Raw genomic sequence first — 11712 nt, 5'->3', positions numbered from 1 at the left:
TTTTTTGTTTTGTTTTGTTTTCTTAATTTCTTAACATTCTCTCGTTGCATTTGCATCCGCGTCTTGCGTCTGCATCTGCACTTTGGTAACTTGTACTTTCCACTACATACGCGGTACATAGATTTATATCCGCGTTTTTGATGGATTCTTCGGTTTTCTTTCGTTACTTTCTTTTTTCTTTTTTTTTTTTTTTTGGATTTGTTCGTTAGATTTTCGTCGGTATGTACGCGCGCAACGCCTCTTCAGAACGCCGAAGACGATATTACACGCTCGCAACGCTTCACTCTCTGCTCAATCGTTATTTTCCGCGAAGGTGATCCTCGTCTCGATACTTTCTACGAAGCTACGTCGCGTCGCTTGAACTTCCGAGAACGCGTCAGATCTGGTGAACAGCAATCTGAATGTGACAAAAGTCAGGGATTCTCGGCGACTCAATGGATCTGTTTCTAACTGTTTCATTCGGAGCTGTTTCCTTGTTTCGGGTTACTTTTTTGTTCGTTTCGTTCGTCTCAGACTGACGTTTCAATCGAGGAATTTCTGTCGCTTTCAGCCGCGAGTAGTAGGAGCGGTCTCAGGACTTGTTCAAACAGTCACCCGACACGCTTCAAACGAGCGTGTGTCCATTCACGGTGTGATATTAAAAAAAAAAAAAAAAAAAATTAATCAACTCGAGTATCAATTGCGAAGGTGAAAGATTAATCGCCGGTTGGTTGAACGCCATTGCGAGTTTCAACGCGCCATCGCGTAGAGATCGATAATTATTTTAAGAACGCGGCGGGGGGACGTGTGTTTGTTAAACCTGATGGCTTTCGTTCTTCTTCGCGAGAGATAGATTAATTCGACAGAGGCTGAGCGAGTAGTTACTGGTGTCAAATCGAAATCTGGCTCGATCCGACGATCGTGATCCGACGACGCAACATTTTTATCAATAACAGCTTGTAGTAGCAAGCTATGCAGCAAACGAAACGTGAGAGTATCGTAAAGTATCGTTTCGCGAAATGTAGACACGCGTTTCACAATTGCAGACATTGTATATTTTGATCTTGTTGTTTGGTGGTTCTTGCGATAAAAATCGTACACTGTGAAAACGCAAGTTTGAGTCTTCGTTCGCACGAAGAAAGGATAATTACTGAAACGATGGAATAAATGTCGTACACACGTGGCACATTGTCAGCGATGAAACAAACAAGTAGCTGAAATATGAAATGTAACGTACAAGTAACAGTGACGATCGATAATTCACAAGCTCGCTTCCACGGAGGATAAAAATTTCGGAAGAGACGAACATTTATATCAATGAGTACTTGTGCGAACGGATCTCCTCTCACAAAATCATCTCTCGAATCGAGAACGTGGCCTAACACAGACACATTCGTCCATTCTAAATTCTTTCGTCTCTTGCTCTTGCGTGTACAAACACAATGTAGAAGAAAATGACGATATCTTCGACTGCATCACCCAAGATGAGTAAATCAACAACAGTCTCACACAAATCAGAAAAATCATGTAACAGTCATGAAAAGAATCCAAAGGTGCACGCAAAACAGTATCGTGGTACTACAGGGTGTCCATAAAGTCTCTTTACAATTTCAAAAATTTATTACAAAGGCAAATGAAAAGACAGATATGTGGAAATTGTTACAAAATGAGAAGTATATATTTAAGTTTTTTCCTGTCTCATTTAATACACCTCTATATGGGCACCATTGGTTGCACGAAGCACATCAAAACGGTACACGATTTCTTGCCATGTTGCAGCATATCCTCATCAATGGTGGCGATGGCATCAGTGATCCTCCTGTTTTAGATTGATGTCCCATATCTTTGTTCGATACACGATATCTTTAACATAACCCTATAATAGAAAGAAGTCGAGGGGATACCTGGTGAACCAGGTGGCCAGGGAATTGGGCCACCCCTTCCAATTCACCGGTCTGGAAATGTTTCATTTAGGAACTCACGAGCGTGCAGTCCCCAATGTGGTGGTGCAGCATCTTGCTGGAAAATGATGATTGGTTGAAGGTCATGTAGTTGTGGTGCCACGTATTCAGTCAAGGGATCAAGGTAAACGTTTGCAGTAATTGACGTCTCGTCGAAGAAAAAACGGACCAATGACTCGATTGCACTTGATCCCACACCAGACATTCACCTTTGGACTATCTCGCTGAAGTTCCCTAGTCACATGGATGGGTTTTCTGATCCCTAGGTTTTCACATTGTGTATCGCGTATCGAACAAAGATACGAGACATGACTAATCTAAAGCAGAGGGTCACTGATGACACATTGCCACCATTGATGAGGGCACGCTACAGCGAACATGGCAGGAAATCGAGTACCTGCATCTAATGGTGCCCATATAGAGGTGTATATTAAACGAGGCAGAAAAAACTTGAATATATACGTCTCATTTTGTAACAATTTCCACTAATCTGTCTTCTCATTTGTAATAAATTTTTGAAACTGTAAAGAGACTTCACCGACGGCCCCTGTATATTTTTTCCCCTTCCCAAAAGAATCAGTAATAAATTCACTATACTCTGTGAAAAATACAGTGTCGTTAGTTTCTCGTAATATATTTGGTTTTGGTCACAGTGCGATGATCCTTCGACTCTATCGCTCTATCGCTAGTATAGTAATTGTCAACGATAACGACGTGTATTCCCTCCCTATTCCCTCATTAAGAGAGAGAGAGAGAGAGAGAGAGAGAGAGTAACAAACGTCGCCGCGAAGCTTCATAAAAATTTTCAAACTTCAATTAACTGGCATGCAGGCTCTATTGTAGCGTGTGATGTGGACAACTTACAACCGCAGGTGTGGAGCACAATTGCGTTGTGAAACGACCAACACGTTTTCAGCAAGATGACATCGTCTGTCGTCAAGAGTGCTCGGTACGTGAATAAAAACATAATGGCACTACGCCCTATATAAAGGAACACGGGGGTGGAAAATAAACGAAAACTGGAACGAACGTTTTACGTGTGTACGTTGTGCGCAGTTTCACCGTGTATGGAGATATACAGAGGAGTGTTTGAGTCGTGTGGTATTTTTAGCATCGACAGGTTCGATTAAATTAAACTTTCAGACAGGTTTAATTAAATTAAATTCAATCGGCGAATCCATCGCGGCTATTTCTTGACGAATGTATGTGAATCAAAATGGGCGAAACGCAACGTCTTACATCAATTGCGAGATGTACCGGTTTGCGTGAGAAAGAGATAGTGAAGAAGAAGAAAAAAAGAGAGACGAAGGAGGTACGATGCAAGTGATACAGGTCGATAATTGTCGCTCACTGGCTCAACGCTAGAACTACCATAATAGACCGATTTTTAATTTTTATTCGGATATTCCATGTAAGATGTGAAACAGCGTGTTTTTAAGAAACCAAAAGTTTAAATGATTTTTCGTGAAATAATCATTTAAATCATGTGCTTGTGTATTTTATTTGTCTTTCTTCTTTTTTTCTTTTTTTCTTTTTTTTTTACTTTAATATCTCTGATGGAAATTTCATCGCCGGTGGTTCTAGTGTTAACATTGCAATTTTCAAACAAATCTTTGCACACTCTGCAATATGACTGCTTCCATTGACCTAAAATTTCATCGAACATCACAGTGAAACTAGCGAAAACTATTTTAAAAGTACCTGTAAGTAAAAAAATAACGTAGACATCAGATGTACGAAATTTTTTTCTTTTTTTTTTTTCCAAAGAAACAAGACGTTTTGATCGAAACTCTAATTTTAACGAAAAGTCCCTTTACAGAGTGCGCGAAACTTGTAGAAATTGCAACGTCAACGAGCGACATTTCTTTCTACCTACGTAGAGTATCTTGATGAACAAATCTTGGTAATAAAAGATTAGACAATTCCTAGATGATTGATTAATAAACAATCCACTAACTAACTAATTGTGTTAAGTCAATCCCACTTGTTGACACGCTGACAAGATCGTGAAAAACCAAAAAAAAGGGGAGGGGGGGAACGAGAAATAGATGTGAAAAGTAACAGGATGTAAGTGACGTTGGTCAAGCATAATCCGGTCACCAACGTAAAAAAAAAAAAAAAAAAAAAAAAAAAACTGTGGTGTATTGTCTCGACTGGGTTAGGTTACGTGTGCCTGATTCTAACACTAACAAGCGATGTTCTCCAATGTTCATGTACGTTGATGTTAGAGAGGTAGCAGACTAAAGTGGCAAACCGTGCAATCTTGGCAAAAGGTGTGTGTACGTGTGTGTGTGTGTGTGTGTGTGTTACTCTCGTAAAAACAGATCAAACGCCGTGGAAAATTCGAGGAACGTTGCGCGCGAGCAACTTCGTATCTCCTCCAATTTATTTTCGAACGGAGCTCTTTCTTTTATTTCGCGCTAACAAGATCGTAAATAACAAAAAGAAAAAAAAAAGAAACCGGGACGAGAACGCGAACAAATGAGATGCGAATACAGTTGTGGTACACCAACTTGCCAAGTGCTCGAGCAAGCTATCGATGAACATTGTTACGGAGAACCGATTGAAAAGAAAATTTTCGCGCTTCTCTTGGCAAATCGGTGCGCCAGCAACAGATCCCTCGGTTTCAACCACCAAAACGGATCGAGAAAAGTGTTGGCACACACACCTTGCTCTCTTGCAACGTTCGTTTCTGCGAGAAACAAAATTTGTCTCCATAAATTTATTATAGTTTACTGCGTGTTTCCAACAATGAGTCGTACGATAATAATTGCAGGTAACGTAAAAATTTGAGAAGGTACTCATCTTGTCTGTAAAAATCTGTTTGAACGGAGTGCAAAATATTTTTTTAGCGGGCTGGCAACTGATTGCGGACCATAACGAGTGACCGAACCGTATACAATAATTCGTCGCTTTCTTTTCCTTTTGAACTCGTCGGTATGACATCACTGGATAGAAATTTGATTGTTACGAAACTATAGACTTGTCATTTGTTTTGCCTCGGTTACATTTAAATATATTTAAAACTGAGAAAATGTGGCAATTTGGGACGAAAAAATTCTCGACGTGCGTGGCACGAGATTAAAGGCAACTTGGAAAAAATAGGATATTTCATAATTTTTCTAATAAATTTATTTTAAAAAATAACTAGATAAATTTAATTTATAAATATATATTTATTTTTTTTATTCCACAAAAATAATTATATATATATATATATATTTAGATCATTTACTTTCGAGATTATTAAAATTATTAAAATAAATTAATTAATTAATTCTGATACAAAAGGCACAAAATAAATTTTACTTATATACTTTTTATAAAAATTCATTTTCATTACTTTAAACTATAAATAATATTGTTAATTTTTAATTTTATAAAACTTTATTTAATTATGTAATTTAAATTAAATGCAGATTACCAGCACTGGAATTGCGAGTGTAATGTCTTTTTGACTCTCGAATTTTTATATTTCTGTGTATTGTTGTACAACTCGTTGTTGCAAATTGTAAATTATTGTGAATATAGTGGAGTCCATTTATGGAAACAGATTTTTGCTTTCATCAAGACATCGCCAAGAAAACCGAGCGTGCGAATACTTTTTTGATTCACTGTATCTATTGCACGGTGAAAGATCTTAACAATTGTGGATTACATTGTGACTATGACTTACAATCTTGTGTGTTTTTATATTCGTTTCTCTCATCCTCTCATCCAGGATTATTTTAATCAGTCGAAAGTTTTGTTGAGACAATTTACATGGAGATTTTTGCTACATGTTCAATTAAGGGCTTTGAACTTTGTTAGTGACATTAAATCTTTCTTGCGATTAGTTTAATCTCTTAAATAGAAAGTTAGGTTCTTTCTGCTTGAAATGTTTCCGTATATTTTAAATTATAACGTAAGTTAAAAGATTCTTTTCCAAAATTTTGAAAAAACCAACAACTTATCTAATTGAACGTCAATGTTACGTTTTAATCATTGAAAATAAGATTCACTGTTAGCTGAGCCAATTCGATGTAGACGAAAAATGTCGAGATCTGTTTTTATTTTTTCAAACACTTTCGTACAAATGAAAGTAACTCGCTTCAGAGAATTTTGTTCATGCGTTAGTTATCACCTCTGACAAGATAATTTCAAAATAATGGAGAATGGATTCAACTTTCGAAAATTCCCTATAATTTCCAATAATTCTCGTAATACATAATTACATAATTATAATAACATATGTTGTTATAACATATATTGTTTACACATAGTAAATTATAATAATTTTATATAATAATTATATATAAAATTATAATAATTCTAGTATAATAATTATGATAATTATAAATTAAAATAATTTATAAATAAATATAAATTAAATAATAATTTATGAATTTATATAATTTAAATAATTTATAAATAAATATAAATTGAAATAATTTTTGTAACACACGAGATTATTAATTATTATTGTCGTCGTCAGTTTCTTATTAACATTCAAAACATTCTCAAACTCGTCAAGCGGTGCGCGTTTAATTTTTAGCATACGTTTCTCAGCATCGTGAAGCGCTATTGGATCTTTCACCGTGATCATTGGAATAACTTGGTTCAGTTGAAAAGAAAAGGGGACGCGGAGAGCGATACCACGTTTAGAAACGCGACATTTCTGAAACGTCAAAGTCCGCGTGTAATCGCGTCAGCTATAACGAGCTTCTCGCCACTCTTCGTTCCTTTCGCTTTGACTAGTTTGATTGTTGTTGTAGTCGTCGTGCTTGCAATAATGCTACAAACGTACCTCAATACCTCAATATCGATGTATGTTCGTCGATTATTTCACCAATTCTGTCCGTGAGAGATTTTTAAATGTTTCGTGGGACGTGTGCTCGCGATAGATCTGCACCTTTTTTGAACTATTTTTGCCTCGAACGTAATAAATAATCAGCTGTGAAGATTGTGATAAAATTAACCACGAAATTGATATTACAAATATTTACAAATATTTATATGCAATATATATTGTCTGTAGTCTTCACAAGACTTTAGATAAAATATATATTATGTAAAAAAATATATATTTTTTATATAATGAGATAAAATATAATTATATAAAATATAATTTATATATTGAAATAGATAAAATATAAAATATATAATGAGGTAGATAAATAAATATAAATTTTTTATATAATGAGATAGATAAAAATGAGATAAATAAAATATAAATAAAACATATAAATTATAAAATAAATTTTAAATATGAGATAGATAAAATATAGATAATAATTATATAATAATGTAGATAAAATATACTAGACTTATTAAAATATATATAGACTATATAAATATATAGTGTAATATAAATATAAATAATATAATAAATAATATAATAATATAATATTATAAAATATTATAATATTATAAATATTATTGTATTAATAATATATTGTATAATATAATGTATTAATAATATATTAATAATATTATTATATCTATAAATATAAATATTGTAATATATATATTAGATTATATAAATATATAGTGTTTGAAGCAAAAATATATATATGACACAACGACAGAAGTTAGAAAAATTTGCAGATTTCCACCAAACAAGCTTCGAAACAAAAATATCGAAATTATAATTTTCAGAATCGTCAGAATTGCAACAATCATTTCAGTCTGGTCTCGTCCCTTATTTTCCCAACTTTCCACCACCACCGTGGTGCAACTTGAGATAGTGAGGTAGTGTAGCGCAACTGGACCACGCGAGTTACAACTTGAGAGATATAAAGAGAGATATATATATACAAAAAGAAAAAAAAAGGAACGTGTGTAAAATGTGTGTACATACAGCATGAGAAGATTAATCAGGTATTATATAGTATATAATATATATGTACATAAATATATAATACATACTGAAAGTAGGGAAAAAAAAAAGAAGAAGAAAAAAATAAATAAGAATGTTAATAGACAAAAAAGACGTAGGATTGAAGGACGTAATTATATAATAATACCTCTTTCCGTGTTCCCGCTTGTACTCGCCGCTGTACTTGGACCTACTGCCTACGAGCTCTATTATCTCAGGTATGCTACTAGCAAAAATTGCCTGCAAATAGAAATCATAACTGGAAAACGCTATGCCACTACGAACCGTTACAAACAAACTGGGTCGTCTATGTATGATGTTGCACAATGTACAGCAGGTATACCGGCATTCGCCAAATATATGTACACGTTCGCTGGATCCTCGGATTACGTGGTCGCAGCAGAACGAGAGAAAGAGAGAGAGAGAAAGAGAGAGGATTTTGGAAAAGAAAGAGAGATAGAGAGAGAGAAAAAGAGAAAGAGAGAAAGGAAAGGAACGGATAGGTGAATGCGGTTCAGGGGCAACGATCTGCGTTTTCCTACTTCATGTGCGCGCGCCTCTCATTGTTCTTCTCTCCAGTGAAAAATCCCGACCAGTTTATTTCATACTTCTCGCGCTCGTATCCCCAGCTACGGCGAGAATTCCGGATCAGCGAAGAAGTGCACACACTCTGCACGCTCTCGTTAACCTGCGCTACGACTTTACTTCTCGATCGGGGAACTCGACTTTGCGCGCGTTTCTACTCTGTTCTGATCAGAGGCAAAGAAGATGTTCGATTTAAGCGAGTTCGATTTGATCGACCAAACATCCCGCGAGCGTTAATTAATTTTATTAGTAATTATATAAATATTTTAATAGTTATTTAATTATCTAAAGATATTTTAAATATTATTAATAGTTATATAAATATTTTAATAGTTATTTAATTATCTAAAGATATTTTGAATATTATTAATAATTATATAAATATTTTAATAGTTATTTAATTATTTAAAAATATTTTGAATATTATTAATAATTATAGAAACATTTTAATAATTATTTAATTATTTAAAAATATTCTAAATATTATTAACAATTGTATAAATATTTTAATAATTCTTTAATTATTTTAAAATATTTTAAACATTATCAATAACTATATAAATATTTTAATAATTATCTAAAAATATTTTAAATATTATTAATAATTATATAAATATTTTAATAATTATTTAATTATTTAAAAATATTCTAAATATTATCAATAATTATATAAATATTTTAATAATTATTTATATAAAAATAATTAATTAAATATTAAAGTAATTATTTAATTATTATAATATTACTATAATATCTTAAATATTATTAATAATAAATATTACTATGATATTTTAAATATTATTAATAATAAATATTACTATAATATTTTAAATATTATTAATAATTATATAAATTATAATTAATTTTGTCGATCTTCGAGTTCTCGCCTCTGAAGAGTACGACGATTATAATTTGAATTCGATTGCAATATTATAATTCGATTAATCACAATTTGAATTTTGAGGATTTTCGATTTTCTTCTTTCGACTAGTCACTGATATTCTTTTCTCACAGTTTTACTCAAACAATTCGTTCGAAGCAAAGTCGATCCCCCTTCTAACAGCTCTGACGACGATTCTTCGATGCTCGAACGAACAAACTTCGCGCATAAATCTGTAGGGTACAGATCTTCGTTGTAGCGCCGCCGATACAGACGTAGTATCACGCGAATAAGACGAATGGAATTGAGACAGTGTGCACGTAGATTCATCTGTAAGAAAGAGGTGTTGACAGGCGGTCGCAACTGCGAGGAGTTTATTTCACAACCACGGCGCGTGGTCGTAAATATACAAATATTTTCTGCACAGAGCATTGAAAAAGACAAGTACTAAATCACGCCTGAATCGTTTACAGTGAATTAAATTTAATCGTCGTTACATTGAAATTGAGATTTAGATTTTAATTCAACGTTTTAAATCGATTTGTATATGTGAAAGCACGCGAGATTTCTGAAGGAGATTAAAGTACGAAATTGAAGGTAAAACTACTTGAACTTTTCTTCCGCAAGAGCCAATTTTTCTTCTGAACTGCTACTGAATTTCATTTCATTGCTCGCCGTAATATTCGTGTCTCAACAGTTTCATAAGCAATCATTAACAATACTTTTTTAACACTCTGTTTGATATATCTGCTACACAGGGTGATTCTTGTAAAATTCGACTGAACCTTCTCCAAAGAGATACGGGGGGAAAAAAAGCAAAATATCTTTCGTTCGAACGATTTTTTTTCATTTTGGAAAAAGTTAGCCAATTAGTCGCTTCGTAAGAGTCACCCTGTGTGTAACGTATGATACGTGTAAATACATGCGTGCGAATAAATACAGATAGAAGAATATAGAGAGAAATTTGTGATATGTACAGGAGAGATGGTTGATTTACAGAGGAAGCGATACTTCAGGTACAGATAAAGAAAAAAAAAAAAAAGAAAAACAAAAAACAGATTTTGTAAACAAAAATCGCGCATGCTCGAACATCAACTCGCTGAACTTAACCGTTTTAGTGCCAGTTTGAAGGCTAAAAAATTAACCGTGTTGGATAGTCCCATGCTTCTTTGTCACAACTACGTATATAGGGTGGGCCAAAAATAACTTCCTGCTAAAAAAATTTTATTAATTTATAATTAATTCCTAATTAGAATTATTAATTAAGGTTAATTAAGTTCATTAAAATTCCGAAAACTTCTTTCACATTTCTTTCGTAAAGTTTCTCCTCGCGTAAAGACAAAACAGAAACTGTAAACTTTTGACCCACCCTGTATTTATCTGTAAATCAAAACAGACATATTTTACACAGTTATTGTTAGTTATGGTTTAGACTTCACTGAAAAGAATGATACGAGGACATGGCGCTACAATCGAAACGCCAAGCGCCATCTTGTAAATTGAACGGCGCGATCGCGCTGTATGGCACTAAAACAGTCAAGAAATCGAGAGACAGAAAGAGAGAGAGAGAGAGAGAGAGAGAGAGAGAGAGAGAGAGAAGATCGGAGATCACGTTGTTAAACTGTCAAGCAGGAGAAAACAGAAATTCCGTGGGGGAGGGAAAAGCTGGTTGAGCACTCTATTTCGAACAGTATCGATACACAACGTAAGCAGGGATAACGGATTGTCGTCCTTCATGCAAATGTAAAAGCACAGCATGGCAAGATCCCTGCGTTTGCAAATCAGGGGTTGCGAGAGAATTTGCATGGAAATTGTCAAACGCGAGATGCCGCGTTGCAATTCTCGGCCAGCCAGTTTTCAACCACTTGCGCTGGCGACTGATTGCGGACCGTAACGAGCGACCTTTCCTTCTGAATCCTCGTAGGGAGGACATCAGTGGATAGAAGACGATTGAGAGGTAACAACAAATTTTGTCGTTTGTTTTGCCTACTTTTTTCCAACTTGAATTATAGTTAACTATAGTTAAAAACTGAGGAAATATTACAATTTTTACAACATTCCAGCGCAAGAGGTTAATTGCAGAGGGCAGCGCTCTACGTCATACTTGCGGTTCGATCGCTGTCGCTAATTGCGTGATCATCTATTCGTTAAAAAAGAATCGACGAACCACTGTGAACATTCAAGTCTGTTGAGTCTGACTTTGTTGGTTAGCACTGGTCGAAACTCTGTTAGCAACCTCGATAGTCGCAAGTAGGTGGAAAAAAACTCACGCAAAGTCAGGCAGAACTCGTCAAACGCGTCAAGCAACCAAAGACACTGCTATATAAACTGTCCAACAGACTGTTAAGATTACAGTGAAGTACAGTAGACGTGAGATATTTCTGCGTGATTAGAAAAAAATCACGTCGAGTTTCGCGCTCTGATTCACGAGTGAAACTCAACAAAAAAAA

General features: G+C 34.4%; 1 protein-coding gene across 6 annotated transcripts in view; it reads right to left on the bottom strand.

The window, feature by feature from the left end:
- LOC122527954 (calcium-activated potassium channel slowpoke) overlaps positions 1-11712 on the bottom strand; it is a 137288-nt gene that overhangs the window by 76361 nt on the left and 49215 nt on the right. For all 6 annotated transcript variants that reach the window (XM_043652575.1, XM_043652578.1, XM_043652579.1 and 3 more), the window contains exon 6: positions 7946-8037. In XM_043652575.1, coding sequence (XP_043508510.1) covers positions 7946-8037 — 92 coding nt within the window. The remainder of the gene's footprint in view (positions 1-7945; positions 8038-11712) is intronic.

The sequence above is a fragment of the Frieseomelitta varia genome, unplaced genomic scaffold (assembly GCF_011392965.1).
Source record: "Frieseomelitta varia isolate USP_RPSP 00005682 unplaced genomic scaffold, Fvar_1.2 scaffold_240, whole genome shotgun sequence".
Classification (NCBI taxonomy): Eukaryota; Metazoa; Arthropoda; class Insecta; order Hymenoptera; family Apidae; genus Frieseomelitta; species Frieseomelitta varia.
Note: the sequence above shows the minus strand (reverse complement) of the source record. Positions and strands in the feature narration are given on the sequence as shown.